The sequence below is a fragment of the Anolis carolinensis genome, chromosome 5 (genome assembly GCF_035594765.1).
Source record: "Anolis carolinensis isolate JA03-04 chromosome 5, rAnoCar3.1.pri, whole genome shotgun sequence".
Lineage (NCBI taxonomy): Eukaryota > Metazoa > Chordata > Lepidosauria > Squamata > Dactyloidae > Anolis > Anolis carolinensis.
The window spans coordinates 74395524-74412336 of NC_085845.1; the positions used below are offsets into that span (position 1 = coordinate 74395524).

The following is a 16813-nucleotide window of genomic DNA, read 5'->3' on the forward strand; positions in this document are numbered from 1 at the left end:
CAGTCCTATTGGCTTTGATGAGCAATCTTTTTTCCCCTTCCTAATCCAGGATCACTGAAGTTCCCTTGCCAGATAAATTTACACTAAATATATGTTAACTATGACAATAAAATAAAAAGTCTAGGACACTGAAGCAACTTTAATGCCTAGCATTTATGATAAATTGACTTCTGCAAAAGCACTTAGTTGTCTTTCAAAATGCTAAAGATCTACATATTTGAACAAAAAAATCAACTACTGTACTATGAAAAATTTGAATAAAATTAGCCAAAATGGAATTGTTGTTTAATAAGGAAGATGAGTACACATTTAAAGTGGATTCAGCATACATTAATGACACTACACACTATACCTAGAATATTAAGTCTCTGAGGTTAATTAGAAATCTTTGGATATTGCATATGAAAATAAAAATGTGGGCATTATACATTAATATTACATCAATTTTGGTCACTCTCTACTTACTAGTATTCTTAACTAAGTATCTTAAGTATAATTGTTATAATTCTGAAATATTGTTTCCCTCACACTTTTCTTGGCTTAATATTTAATTAAGTATAGTGAAAAATTTCAGTCAATACATTAAGGCAGAATCTTCCCATGATTTCATGTTTTTCTTGCACAAGCACCACTGGAATAAATGGGAGCGGTTGAAAAATATCATTATAAGCCTATGCAGTTGTTTCATTTTACAGCGCAATGTGGTCCTTATGTTTAATATTGGTACTGATATTGGTACGGTAGGATAACAGTATTGTTGAAGTTGATACAGTACATATGTGATCTTGAGCTTGGTTTAGTGCTAATGTGTAAAATAAGAGAACACTATTTTCTTGCTTATGATAATTTATTTTCACTCTCGTATTTGTTCACAGATATCTGTGTGTGATAAATAATAATATCAATAGAAAATTTTATGGATTTAAGAACAGGAAATGTCTTCTTATTTCCAGGTGCACCAACGGCACCCCATGTTCTGCAAGGAGAACAAGATTTACAGTTGTGGAATGAGGTACAGAAAAATTTCCCTTACATTTATATGCTTTAAATTTTGCTACTGTTTATGATGTTGGCATGACAATTCCAGACCTGTTATGTGTGAAAAAAAGGGAGTGAGTAGGATTAACAATTAAAGATTCTAATGAGGCACAGTAAATAGCGCACAGGAAGAATTCCAGCAAGGTACAGAAATGTGGCCCACAACTTTATGACAACATTCAGATTAACTTGGGTTTTGTATGAGCCTGTATAAGAGAGTGTATTTTTCATTTACTGTATATACGCATGTATAAGTCAACCTCATGTATAAGTCAAGGGCAAGATTTAGGACCAAAATTATGTATTTTGATATGACTTGTGGATACATCAAGTATCACAAAGGGGAAAACGTTAATGTTGCCTCATGGGTTACCTGTCCCTGGCCATTGCCATTCAAAAAGCCCAGAAGCAATAGATAGAGTGGAGGGGACAGCACTGCGATTATGTTTTCTTGGAATGGACTAAGCTCTCAATTTCTCTTCTCTACTCAGAGAAGAGGATGGTTCTTTTTATTTTTATTTTTGTAAGAGTTAAGATAAAGTACCCATGGATAAGATGACCTAAGTTTTTGGGATTGTATTTTTTTTTGGGAGTGTGTTATTTTTTGACTAAAATTTCTAAACTTATACATATGTATACAGGGTACGTTAAGCGCTTTTCTAGACCCATACATCCAATGAGGTGTTTGAAAATCAGTTGAGAGCACTGCTTAAAATAATCACAAGGAAAAAAGAAAACATCAAGAGGATTAAGTAAGCCTTTTTGTTGGCTGGTGTGTTATTTAACATCAGAGAATGCTGTTGTACTTGTAGAGACACCTGTGGGAAATACCCATCCTTACACTTTTTGGAATGAAAGTCTCTATGTTTCAGGGTCAACCTTATTGTGATAAGAAGGTTAAAAAGTTGACAGGAAGGAAATACATAGAGGGACATTGATTTAGAAACTTTAATAGCACAGCTGACCATTAACCACAGTTATGAAGGAAATATGAGGTCTGAACAGCAGAAGCTTCAAATGGAATTGAAAATTCCCCTTTTAGGATCTTGTGGGGATTTTTTTAATGAGCATTACCAACTCTTTTGTGAGCATTACCAACCTTGAAAATGGTTACATGCCTAATTATGAAGAAGCATACTCACTGGGAGTGAGGGATTGGGTACCAGATCATAATTGTTCTAGACAGAGCATTGTGGTCGATAGGATACTTGTAGGGGGCTTGCTTATACCATACTAGCCTTACTTCATCTGCATTGGCTATGAGTTTAAGGTGCAGGTCTTGACCTTTATGTCCTGAATAGTTTGAGGTATGCTTATTCGAAGGACTGTATGAACCCATTTGCACCTACCTGGCCAGGTGCTCCTGTCTGATTTGCCAGAAAGAAAGTTGTTGCTGCATACTAAAGGCAGAGACGTCTCAGGACACACCTCTCTTTTTCCAGTACAATTTCTCCATCTTTCTGCTTCCATTACCATTTTTTCATCATCAGATATAATTAGACTTCTCATGTTCTTAGATGAGAATTTGTGAATTATTTTCATTTTCTTGTTACAAATTATTATTATCTTTCATTAATGTATCTGTTACCACTTTATTCTGATGATATTTAGTGCTTAAAATTCATTTATTTTACAGCCCATTAGACAATTACTTTTCTACTGATTAACAGATCTTTTTCTGGTTGTCTTTGGAATCCCATATTCACCTGAGTTGCTGATATATTTGAGGCAGCTCTGAGTTGTTTTCTGAGTGTATATCAGAGCTTTCTGTTTCCTTGTTTTTTCTCAGTTCAACCTTTTGCTGTCTTGTTCTTACTGTTTTGTCAACATTTATAGATAGATGATGTGTGTTCTACTTACCTGACAAGGGAATCCCCACCTCAGGTCAGTCCAATTTACAGAATATAAGTTCAGTAATGCTAAATTTCTCAAAGCAAGCACTATCAGTTTAGCAAACACATTTCTGATATTCTGTTCTCCTTTCCTTTAGTCCACAAATGCACTGGAAGATCTTTGCTTTTTGGTTCTGGAATTTCTGCAAAAAACTCAGGTAATGGCAGCTAACATTTCATTGTATTTCTGAAACATAATTAACAGAGCACTTTTTACAATGCAGTGTGTAATAATGAACACCTATGCAGATATTAAGCACTAATTTGTTTCCCAGTTGTGTGGTTCCATGACAGAGGCCACTCCAGGGACATCCATAGATCACTGGATTGTACTTAGCAAAATTTCTGCTCAGGAATATTAATGATGTGCTGTAGAGGTGAGGCAATCTGCTGTTCTTGCTCTGGAAAGAATTCTTTCCTGACTGGATAATTAAAAATAGATTATTTCTACTCCATTTAAAGAAATTAATATACTACTTCATGTGTACATTCAAGAAATTGCTTTGCTTGGAAAAGCAACAGAACAACATCAATGGAAGCTTAACGCCCTTCCACACAGCCATATAACCTAGAATATCAAGGCAGATGATCCACAATATCTGCTTTGAACTGGATTATCTGAGTCCACATTGCCATATAATCCAGTTCAATGTGGATTTTATGTAGTTGTGTGGAAAGGGCCTCAGATGAATCATGGTTACTTTCACTCTTTTCCAACATAGTTTGAGATATTATTGCCATTGATTCAGAAACCAGAGTATTAGGTCACTTTTTAAAAAATGTTTCTAGGTCTTGTAACTGTAATAACAGGGTAGAACAGCCTTCTGCAGTCTCCATTTTAAAGAGTACAGTGTTCCCTCACTACTTCGCAGTTCACTTTTTGCGAATTCGCTGTTTTGCAGTTTTTTAGTAAACTCTAAAAGTACAATTTACAGCCTAAGGAAGGGAGGAAGGAGAAGCCAAAGGGACAGAAAAGGAGCCCAAGCGGCAACAGGAGGAGAAGGAGGCGATTTATCAACACACGATTGGTTGATAAAAACTTAAAATAGTGTATAACTACTAAAAGAATGTATAAATATTAAAATAAATATAGTGTCCCTACTTCGCGGATTTTCACTTATTGTGGATGGTCCTGGAGCCTAACCTCCGCAATAAGTGAGGGAACACTGTACCATTATTCCCAGGCAATGACCATGCAGACTGGGAATGATTGAAGTTGCCTTCAGTTAATCAGAGCTAATGCTAAGTGTAGTTTGCAATGAATACAGCACAAGCAGGTATGCTTTACAAAAAGCAAAACCTTCTGAACACTTTCTCTTGGCTGCCAGGGAAGCGAAACGTATGAGGCTTGTTTTAGATGGCTTCTGATCATATACTTCACTGCATACCAGAGCTAGGCAAGGTGTAATTCTCAATTCCTTTAGTCAGCTTAGTCTGCCTTACTCATTCCTCCACATTCCTTTAAAAATAACAACCCTACTTTTTAAAAATTAGAAGTGCACATCCATATACTTCTGGGTTCTTGTTTTGATCTATTTTTGACATTCATTGTGACACCGAAATCAAGTGTCTTCAAGATTTTTAAGCAGAAGGCTAGTTCACAGTCCCTCAAACTGTTGCAGTGCAGGATGTAGTTTGAAAAAAACATGAACTAATTCCTATGTACACTGCCCATATCTTATTTATAGTGCAAAAAACCTTGAAAGAACAATACAATATTTAAAATGAAGAACAATTTTAACCAACATAAACTTACCAGTATTTCAATGGGAAGTGTAGACCTAATTTTGACTGTGGAGTATTTCAGATTTCCAGATAAGGGAGAAAGATAAGGGAGACTCAACCTGTATAAGCAAATGTTATGTCTATTGTACCACACTGTTTTGTGTTGTCATCAAAATGAACCATTCTGAATTGTTAAATGACTTGTGCCAATATTTCCACAGGCATTAGATGAAAAGGACATCACAAAAAGAGTAAGTTATATATATATATATATATATATTCAGTCCTTTTAAAATATGTTTTAATACCTGTCTCATAATGGTAACCTCTCCCAAAATAAAATGCACATTTAATTTCTTTGAACAGTTCTTATTTCATTATTCTAAGACTCATAATATGGGCAACTCAAACAATCTGGTAAGTTGAACTGCCCTTATTCCTGTGAGTAAACACGCGCCTGCATCTAAAAGCAGCATATTATTATTAATTTGACTTCATTTAATCCTTCCAGGTAGAATTATTGATAAACTTTGTGTTAAAGGGGGGGGGGGGGAGTTAATCAGGTGCTGCTTTTAAAGTGCACCAAAACATCATTACTTATTCTTCATGTACATCTGCATCCTTGCAATATCCGTTTCCATGTCTATGGCTGCTGTTGTCTAAATCTTTGTATATTAGTGGGGAATAGAAAGAATCCTTCCTCCAAAGTGTTGTACCATATTAGAATAGTATATATTTACTAGGGAAAATAGAATATTATTTCTGAAAGTACTGTAATATCTTGTACAAAACAACGTGGCCATGAATTTTCCAAGCATCCTGATGGTTCCTTTGAGATGAGAAATTATGTTCCTTTTGAGGCAATTTATTCTTTGATGTCCATCCTATTATACAGTCACCATGTTTATGTCCTACTGTGAATACAAGGAAATGAAAAAATATATATTCAGCTAAGTAGCTTGTGATTTTTCAAGGCATATGGACAAATACTCGTTAAATGCTGAAGACAGCTTGAGACCCATTTTGGCAGAAAACTGAAAATACGTACATAAAATTATTTATGTGGAAATGTTTAGTAATTACAGTTGTATCATACATAGGGCTGTAGAACAATTTGTTTATTTTAATTTTGATATTTTACTTTGAGTCCCAATGGTATAATGTATAGATTCCAAGACTGTGTTTATAAGTAAGATGAACATTGCCTTGGGCATATTTGTTGTGTGAAATACGTCCCACTTGTGTAAAAATAGTATGAGGAATCATTAGAAATATCTGGTATACAGCCACTGCCATCCAGTTATACCAAACGTTCTGATGCCCTAATAAGCCAGTCTATAACATTCATTGATAGAGCTTGTTTAGATTGGCAGGTTCTAGCTGACTACTGAAGTTTGTGGGCAGCATAAGTTTTAAACTTATGGGGAAGGGATGGCAACAGAGAGGCATGAGAGCATGCAAAGATAAGAAATGAAGAAGGTAAGAGTCTAAGAATTGAGAAAATCATGGATTTATTGTATGAATTGTGGTCAGAAATAAAAAGCTTCCTTTCTAATAATATAGAGCTGCAAAAAGCTGCTTTGCTTTTGCATCTCCCAACTACAGAGGAATGAAGAATCAAGGCTGGAGTTGTATTTGAGCCACGTTGACCAACAGTTTTTGTCTTGCAATGAATGTATTGATGTAGAATTTCTGAGGTGACATAGTATTCATGGGATACTGAGAAAAATCAAAGAGGTACTGCTTTGGAGCTGGGAGAAGTTACCTTTGGGGCTGCAACTTCCAAAATATTCCAGCCATCCACAGTAGCCATGATGGCTAGAGCTTCTGGAAATTGTCATCTCCAAAAATAATGTTCCTAAACTCTGTATTGTTCCTTGATTAGTGATAATTCATTCTTTGTTTTGTGACCAAAAGATGCCTAGATACAAAGAAATATTCTGTTGTTTCTTCCTGATCTAGAGTTATGGAAATTTTGCTTAGAATTTTTGCTTTTTACCAGGATTGTTTTTTGTTTCACACCTGCAGTGGGAGACAGGCTGTTTTTTTGCTGGTTGAGAGAGCAGTAGTAAAGCCAGTCAGTAGACATTGCAGGTATAAGTGAAACATTGAGAGAATTGTTGTAGCAAGGAAGGTTTTTTGTTTTTTTTTGGCAATGGAACAGATTTCCCCAAAGGTGGTGACTCTGCTTTGCTTGGAATATTTAAGCATAAGGTGATCAGGCTTCTGTCAGTTGTTATAGCAGCATTCCTCATTGCATACTCTGTTGATCACAAGGCTGCACCAAATGATCTTGGCTCTGCATGTATATTAGTTCAAACATGCAAACTAACACTGGAATGAAGACCGTCTAACATTATAATTTCCATCATGAATTGCCTTTATGATGTCCATCTGTGAAGTAAACTGCAACTTCAGAAGCCACCCAAACAGTCTAAAAATATGCTCCATCAAGAATTGTCTGTCCCTTGCTTTGCATGTTATACGTATGAGTTATTAATGCATTTAAAAGCATCTGTTTTATTTTTATTTCCTGAAGTCAGGATTTCATTGTTGCTCATATGTCTATATTCATGCCCTTTTAGTTGTCTGTTCTGCATCCTTTGCTGAAACTTGTTCCCCAGCTGCATGAGAGGAGGCTGAAGAGATACAAAGACGTATGTAACTTTTTATGCATTGCATACAGTTGCATAAAAATAAACAGTTTTTGTTATGTAAGCACTGCTTTCATTATCTTTCTTTCTTTCTTTCTTTCTTTCTTTTAAAAGCACAGCACATTTATCTTTGATTATTTTAGTCAGTTTAATCATGCATGTGAACTGAGACGTTATATTCCACTGTGTTTAGTGAAGCCCCTTCTACACTGCCACATACAATCCAGATTATCTGATTGAACAGGAATATATGTCAGTGTAGCCTCATATATTCCAGTTCGAAGCAAACAATGTGGATATCTGATTTTATAATCTGGATTATATGTCAGTGTATAAGGGGCCTGAGGACCTATCCAGAAAGGCCCAAAATGCGAAACCTGTTTGGATTTTTACCAAGGGCGTTCAAATGACATTCCCGGTAAAAACGAATTAATTTGGAATGACCTCATCCAAATATCCCACTAGATCCGGGACTTCCTGAAAGGTATTGGGTCTGTGGGGACTCACTACCAGGTAATCCCCATTTGCCATCCTGAACTTTTTGGGCTGCTGGTGCCCAAAGGTCTAGGATGGCACCAAACCCCTCCTCCCATCCCCCGAAACAACCCATAAAACTTTTACCAAAATTACATTAAGGTCCTCCTTGTGTCCTCCTGGTGCAATTCCTCCCCCCCCCCCCCCGGGTCTCCTGGCACGTCATTTCCTCATGCCAGACGGACGCAAGGAGGACCTTAATGGCAACCAGGTTTTTGGTTTTTTGGGGGTTTTTTTTGAAGTTTTAAGGGTTGTTTGGGGGGCTTCAGGGTGGCTGCATGTCATTCTGGTAATTATCCCTGAATTTTATATGGCAGTGTAAAAGGGGAACATAAACTTCATTTCCTATCATCACTGAACATTCATGAAGCTAACAAGGACTTCTGGGAGTTAAAGTCCAAAACATGTGGAGAGTCAAAGTTTGAGACCATTCTCTTATGTTATAAATTCCCCCTTGTATAATTTTAGTTAATCTAAGGATAATTGTACACCATTTATAGCTATAAAGCCAATTATCTATTCTGCCCTTCACTCACTTTAATGAGGCTTTCTCCTATATATATATACAGAAGTGTAGTCTTCACCAAGCAATTCTACAGCAAAATGTTTTGCCAGCATCCTCTCAATTTCCTGCACTAATTAGACTTGTCTACCACAACTATGAATACCAGATTTCCGTGAGCAAAATTCTCACTTGAAAAAAAGTCTGTTGCAGTATCATGGGGCCTTTAGGAAATAAATTGCAGGGCACTGGGCGTAGTAGGGTTTTTAAACAAATAAAAACTAATGGTAAACTATTGGTTTCATTGTGTTTTTTTCATGTCAGAAGCAACTTGAGAAACTGCAAGTCGCTTCTAATCTGAGAGAATTGGCCGTCTGCAAGGACGTTGCCTAGGGGATGCCTGGATGTTTTTGATGTTTTACCATCCTTGTGGGAGGCTTCTCTCATGTTCCCGCATGGATCTGGAGCTGACGGAGGGAGCTCATCCACGCTCTCCCCGGGTTGGATTCGAATTGGCAACCTTCAGATCAGCCATCCAGCCTTCAAGTCAGCAGTCTACTGGCACAAGAGTTTAACCCATTGCGGGGGCAAATAACGTTTAGCATATTTATCTGACAAATCTGATTTAAGTCACCGATTTATCTCAAGCTTTTCATCGTGTAATATATGCATTTCTTTAAAAGGGGAAATTTTACTTATCTGCTCTGACACATTTTGCTTGCATCTCATGATACTTTACAGTTCATAGCTCACTTTTTCTTCCAAAATAACTGAAAGCAAACTGAAAGATATGCAAGATTAAAATTAATAAGACAAATTGGTAGGGGCATTTAAGTGCAAGGACATAGATAATGCATCCCCTCCAACAATTCACAGATAAAAACATGAATCCAAGCAACACCAGAGTGTGGCCAAGCTGGAAAGAGTCCCCTATGTTGAGGAAGCATCCACAACATAGGAGAAGGTGAAACTGTTTACTTTTGTTTGAATCTACTGGGAAGAGCAAGAATCTGACTCTCTTCTGTCCCCACTAGAAGTGAGTGTGAAGTACTTTTGCAATTTGAGCTCAGGCCTCTTCTACACTGCTATATAATCCAGATGATCAAATCAGATAATCCACATTATCTGCTTTGAACTGGATTATATGAGTCTACACTGCCATATAATCAAGTTCAAAGCAAATATGTGTAGAAGGGGCCTCAGACTGCAGACATTGAAGTAAGGAGAAAAGTGGCAGGAGGAGGGAGGAAGTGTGAGACGATCAAGACTTCTGCTGCCAAATAGGAACATTTGGAGAGTAAGGATGATGACTGATGTACAAAGAATGGTACATAGGAGAGAATAGTTTCTCAGACCCCTTCTACACTGCCATATAATTCAGATTATCAAATCAGATTGTCCATGTTATCTGCTTTGAACTGGATGATAGGCATCTACACTGCCATATAATCTAGTTAAAAGCAGAATGTGGATTTTATTTGGCAGTGTAGAAGGGGCCCTAGTTGTCTGTGTCCTGTACTATTTAGCATTTTCAAGACCAGTGCAATCATCTTAAATTGAGTAGGTTATTAGTGTAAATAAATAAAACTGGAATAATTTTATCAAGCCAGTTGCTTGATGATACTGGCTTGACAAAAATATCAGTTGATTTTTTTCAGTTGTTTACAAAATATGTTAAATTGATAAATAATTAATCAAGAGTAATAAAACACATAACGTATTTTATTCAAAAGTATGTATTTTTATACAGTAGACCAGCTCATGTGATGGAACACCGTTTCAATTATATGTGGAGAGCTTTGAATACCATAGAATCACACAGGAGGATTTTGGCTAGATCTACGCTGCCATATAAAATCCAGATTATCTGCTTTGAACTGGATTATATGGCCATATGGACACATATAATCCATTTTAAAGGATATCATATGGATTATCTGCTTCGATAATCTGCATTATGTGGCAGTGTAGATCCATCCTTAGTGAGGTTAAGACTGGATCTACACTGCCATATAATCCAGTTTCTAATCTCAGATCATAGAAGCGACGTTGTGGGCTATCCAGTCCAACCTCCTGCCAAGAAGCAGGAAAATCGCATTCAACACACCATTGACAGATGGCCATCCAAACTTTGTTTCAAAACCTCCAAAGAAGGAGCCTCCACCATACCCCCGGGCAGAGAGTTCCACTGCTGAACAACTCTCACAGTTAGGAAGTTCTTCCTTATGTTCAAGTGGAATCTCCTTTCCTGTAATTTGAAGCCATTATTCCACATCCTAGTCTCCAGGGCAGCAGGAAGCAAGCTTGCTCCCTCCTCCCTATGATTTACCCTCACATATTTATACATGGCCATCATGTCTCCTCTTAACCTTCACTTCTGCTGGCTAAACATGCAGATTATCTGCATTGAACTGGATTATATGGCAGTGCAGACTCATATAATCCAGTTCAGAGCGGATAATCTGCAATCAGATACTGGATTATATCATGGCAATGTCATAACAATATCATTACCAAGTCTGTGAATGATACAAGCGTGGTGGGGCATATCTCTGAAAGGGATTAGTCTGACTATTGGGATGAGGTAGATTGGCTACTCTTGTGGTGCAGGGACAATAATCTGGTTCTTAATATCAATAAGACCAAGGAACTCATTGTGGACTACAGAAAGAACAGATCAGAAATTTAGCCCTTGGTCATAACTGGAGACTAATTGGAGCAGGTGGCTAGTTTTAGGTTCCTAGGTGTCACTGTTAATGAGGATCTGACCTGGGACATTCATATGGCAGCGTTGGTTAAGAGGGCCCAGCAGTGATTGTACTATCTGAGACTTCTAAGGAACCAACAACTTAATGAAAAACTGCTGGTGGCTTTCTACTGCTGTTCTATAGAGAGTGTCCTAACCTACTGCATCTGCACATGGTTTGGTAACTGCACAGTGACAGATAGGAAGGCGCGCTGTAGGGTCACCACTTCTACACAGAGAGTCACTGGTTGCCCTCAGAGCATTCGTAAGGACCCGTCTCACCCGGCATGTTACAGATGGTACAGGGTGATAAAAATAAGGACAAACAGACCAAGAGATAGCTTTTATCCTAGAGTTGTAACTATATTAAACATGGTTTCACATTGATGTGGCATTGGGAGTTGTGTGGTGGTGGTTGAAGTGTGGAGGGATGGGTGTGTTGTTTTTGTGATGTGTGCTGAGGAAAGCATTTAATTTTGTTGTGCAATGTACAATGAAAATAAATTTATTCCATTCTATTATATGGCAGTGTAGATTCAGACTGAGAGAGGTGTTGTCTGTACCTCTTTAGCATGCTTTTATGGTCAACTTTTGCTGGAAATTCTGGAAGAAATTATAATAATAATATTAAAATAAAAATTTATTTATATCCCGCCACCATCTCCCATAAGGACTCGGGATGGCTTACAAAATAGCACACAAAGGTGCCATGCAATACACAAAATACAATACATCAATATTTAAAAAGAAGAACATATTTACATAAACCTACACATATAAAAAGCAAACTCAGATTAAATAAAATAACCGTAAAATATTATCATGCTGAATCATGCCGAGAGCCTAGAGAGCACACCTCTTGGGCACAGCTAAGTCCTCTTGTGTGGTGGTTATATGGTATGCTTCCACTGGAAGCCCAGGGCATTGTTCATTTCAGGTAAGAAAAATAGGGTTCCAAATTATATGCACAAATTGCATTACACAAAGGGACCTGAAATGAATCCTTTCTGCAATATGCAGTCCTACTGTAAGGCAGTTTTCCAAGCAATATACAGAAACACTGGGACAGTCCTTTGACCAGCTACAGCCACTTGTTGTATGTGAAATGGGCGAATGCTAGTCTACATAAATACGCAAATGGCCTACAGACAGGGCAAGACGTTCTGGGTATTTTTGAAAGGGAGAAATAATAGGGTCAGCCCTATATCAGATGAGCTCAGTAGGATTTCTCAAGAATCTTCTGAAGTGTTCTAGCTGCAGTATACACCAGATAGGATATGCATTAATCTACTCTCAATTTTATAGGTGCAGCTTTTTAGACTGATCTTCAACGTTGCTTTTTGGCATGGATCATTTCTCTCTCTTTTCCTTTCCTTTCCTAGCCATCTGATTCATTTAGGCCTGTCCCACAGGATACTGGAAATATAATTATTAAAGATGAACTATCCAACACCTCCTCACTTGCCTTTAAGGGCAAAGAGAGAGATCATGATCAGAACAAAACATTAATAAGTGACCTACTAATAAATATTTCAGAGTATTTGTTACTAGTGCCTGAAAGTTATAAAACTGCAACCCTGTATTTGGGATAAACTCCACTGAACACAGTGGGACATCTTTTGAATAGATTAACATAGAACTGAAATATTTAAAAGAATCCATGTGAATAACATTGAACTAGGGTGGGCTGGTTGACATGGTTTAACAATTTAATATAAATGACTTGCAGTTTAAAGTACTATCCCTCTACCCATGGATTTGATGTCCATGACTTCACTTAACCATGCTCCAAAAAATATTCCACCCTGGCAATGTTTGTGGGCTTCTCTAGGGATGCATCTATCCTGTAAAATTAATGCAGTTTTGCACCACTTTAGTTGGCATGGGTCAGTGTTATGTAACTATGGAAATTGAGCCATGGCAGTTAAAGTGGTGTGAAGCTGCATTAATTCTCCAGTGTAGATGTACTCTAGGTCCTCCAGTGGAATTGTTTCTGAGGATGGTAGGGCTGAGTTGATCAACAGTTTGACTTTTTGGACTACATATCCCAGAATCCTCCAGGTGGCATGGAAATTCCATTAGTGGCCATGTAATCTGCAATGTCTGAGTTTTGCCATTCAAAAAACAACCTCAGAAAACTCTCGAAATTTCCCAGAAACTCCCATAACTGAGTGTTTGAAGATATTCCCCTCATTTGACTCAATACTTTACTTTTCAACAACTGCTTTTCAGTAATAATCAATACTTATTATAGACAAAGACTGTTCATATTAGCATTTCTTATAAGAACAATTTAGATGTACTTCCTAAATATTTAGTATCTTCAATTGAGTTGTTGAAGACTTCATAAAATGTTTATTTATTTATTCAAAATAACATCTAGGTCCAAGATAGTGTGCAAGATAGAAACAATACCAAAAAAGTGTGATATAGTTTTAAAAAGCAACATAAATTATCAATAAGGGCATTAGACTAGAAAACCAAGGAAAATACAATTAAAATAAATAGTTTTCTAAAAGACTGCAGGGAAATTGACGGAAGTCATGTCCAGAGAAGTGGAATTACACTGAAAAGACCTTCTCACTAGTATTTCTAACTGCCCTTTGTAATGGGAAAATAAGAAGCCTCTTGGGCAAAAACAAGCATTAAAACAGGCCAGCAAACTGGGCTTGGAGATGTACTGGCAGTCTGTATAGCTGGCATGGTATTGATGTGAGCATACTGTGTCAACTTCTATCCTTTCTGCTATTGTATCCCCCCCCCCCCCCCCGAAGTTTCAAACTGTCTTTAACAATATTAACAATCTATTCTCATTTCAGGATGAACTTCGAATACCAGGAGGAATTCAAAGTAGGGGCTACTTTATTTTCAGGGTATGTGGATTTTTGTTTGTTTCAAACCTACAGTTGTATTACGAAACAAGAGAATTGTCAGAATTTGGGAGACATTTGTTTTAGTAATCCTTGGGCTGATTAATACATTATAGGGAGATAGATAATAAAACCAAAACTTAAATTTATAGTGCAAAACCATCTAGCTGAACGTTTACTTCAAGGAAGCGTCTTTATTGGTGAAACAGTGAATCTGCTCTGGCTTTAAAAAAATAATAATGAGCTATCCAAGGTTCTGGTCCTAATTTAGATTCTGACTCAACTCAGGAATAAATTCCCCACCCAAGTGACAAAATCTGCCATGCAGTTAAAATTGATATTAAAGTCTGAGGGCACTTGTCATCCGTCCTTGAAGTGTGTGCTTTTATCTAGTTTTGAAAATGTTTGGCTAGAACTCATAGGACCGCTACTTAGCTGACTGCAACACAACAGTTCCTTAAAGAACTGTTTCTCAAAGAGCTTTAATAATGTGCACTTTAAAAATTCTTCAAGAAGGAAATTAGGTTCCTTAGTATTTATCTATCACTATTTCTTTTCCAGCCACGCAATGGAAGGAGATCGACTACATTTCCTTAAAATGGTATTGACTTGATTTTTCAATCAGAATTAATATCTAAAGGCTGTTCTATACTGGCTATGCTTATTGAAAAAAAAAGTGCTATAGAACTGATGTGCTAGGAAAATGTGTGTTTGCTATGAATAAAATGTGTTTACATTCACAGTATACCCAACACTTGTGTACTTAGCATTTTGAAGAACTAACTATTCAGGATGACACCTAAGGATGGCTTTGCTGGTTTATTATTCATCACACTGAATGAGTCATTAGCAATCTGCAATATACTAGTAGAGCAGAGCAAATAAGAAATACTGCACTTGAAATTTTCTGACTTATAGGCAGTTCCCAAGTTACTAACAAGATAGGTTATGAAGGTTTGTTCTTAAGTTAAACTTGTATGTAAGTTGGAACAGATACCTTTTAAAAGGGTAACTCCAGCCAAATATAGACTCCATTGGCTGCTTCTGGTGACTTCTGGTGACATTGGTGACTTAGGCCACTTCTACACTGTCATACAATCACTTCTCTAGAAAACGGGCAGTCACAGATCTTGTATTGAAACAAATGTAGCAGATTTTCCATGATTGATATCAATATGCTATTTGACACATAGGTCCCTTTTATTGACTGACTGAAACATAATAAACTCACATGATCCCATGGAGAGCTTTGCAAAAATGTATTGAGCAAACTCAGTAGGATTCCTTTGTGGAATAACCCTTGAATTGTCCTTTATATTGCCTTGTGTGTTCATTGATTGCTACCTTTTCAGTTTTTTGTAAAATAACAGTGAATTATGTTTTTTAAAAATGTTCGGAGTTTCACATCAGATCAGCAGCACCTTCTGTCTTTTTCAGAATTGTTCATCCATGAGCGTAGAATCACCGTAGAACTACAACAAGATGAGCATCTTATCCTTTATTCCATATACAACTGGATTTTTTTAGATATTTTATTCACAAATCAATTTCTATTATCAAAAGTGCAATATAATTCTCTGCATGTTTAGTTACAAGTAAGCCACATTAAGCTTATTGGAGCTCATTTCTAAGTAACAGTGTACAGGATTGTAGCCTGAGGCACAAATGTTTCTTTCTTGAAGCAACTCGAAATATTTATGTTTCTCTTTATTTTAATGTTTGTAACTGTGTGTAATAAAACTAAAATAATAATAATGTTGGTGTTGGGATAATTGCATGCAGAAAACATTGTCAATAGCAGTATTGCTAAATAAAGGGTTCCTCTATCCTTTTATTGTAAATAAAGGCACTCACTAGAGAATTGTTTTTAATGAGAATATTTTAATGAGAATTTTTCTGTTTTTAGTGTCATCTTTTTCATGGTGTGGGTCTTGTGATTTGCAATTATGGTTTAAATATTTTTATAATACAACTGGCCTGCTAATACCTAACTTTGAATCAAATGGGCCATCCTTGCATTGCATGATGTTTTTTGCTGCCAGAGGAGCAAAGCAATGGAACTATAGTCAATGAAATTTTGAAGTGTAAAGTCTTACAAACAGGAGAACTGGGTGCTATGAATGTAAATTGCATTTAAAATACACTGAGAACAGTGCCAGTTATTGAGATGACTAAATTTGTCAGTAGCAGATGGGTGCTTGACCAGATTATGACATTAAACGTGAGAGCAATCTGCTACCCTTTGACTAACAAAAATATTAAGCCATTCCATCATCACTAGGACTTATTTTGTGCTTGGGATCCTCAGAAGCTGTGGAACACATTAAGTTAAAATAAAGTGCCTTTGTGTGTTTTCTGTGCTTCTCTTGTGACTACTGAATAACTACAATATTCCACCATGTATCAGAGAAGGTGACAAGTGTTCATGCTCTGTAGTATCTCTCCTTTCAGAAAAATCTAGCACAGCATCACTTCAGATGACACCCACCATACACATGGAAGAGAGATTAGTAAAACATTGGCCAGGATATGTCTTCCTGTGGAATATGTCAGCCTACAGAAGTCACTCACAATCAACATTTGTTTATTTTAGGGCTACAGTGTTCCCTCGCTATTTCGTGGTTTGCTTTTCACAGATTTGCTTTTTTGCAGATTTTCAATAAACTCTAACAGAATATAATAAACCATAAAAATTACAAATTTCCTTCCTTCCTCTCTCTTTCTCCTTCCTTCCTAAGGAAGGAAGGAAGAGGCCAAAGGGAAATAAAAGGAGGCTGAAGCAGCTTCCTTTTTGCCTCACAAGGCGGCAGCACCAGCGGGAGCGCACATGCGCGTGTTTGTAAACAACACAA

At 36.9% G+C, this 16813-nt stretch overlaps 1 protein-coding gene across 2 annotated transcripts in view; it reads left to right on the forward strand.

Moving 5' to 3' along the window:
- Positions 1-16321, forward strand: part of nmu (neuromedin U) — a 19063-nt gene extending 2742 nt beyond the window's left edge. The window contains exons 2-10 of one of the 2 annotated variants that reach the window (XM_008111685.3): positions 954-1012; positions 2875-2922; positions 3029-3088; positions 4877-4906; positions 5022-5072; positions 7241-7312; positions 13911-13964; positions 14523-14562; positions 15399-16321. In XM_008111685.3, coding sequence (XP_008109892.2) covers positions 954-1012; positions 2875-2922; positions 3029-3088; positions 4877-4906; positions 5022-5072; positions 7241-7312; positions 13911-13964; positions 14523-14558 — 410 coding nt within the window. In that variant the 3' untranslated portion in view covers positions 14559-14562; positions 15399-16321. The remainder of the gene's footprint in view (positions 1-953; positions 1013-2874; positions 2923-3028; positions 3089-4876; positions 4907-5021; positions 5073-7240; positions 7313-13910; positions 13965-14522; positions 14563-15398) is intronic. The other variant, XM_062981545.1, reaches the window with a different exon arrangement.
- Positions 16322-16813: the final 492 nt, after the last annotated feature.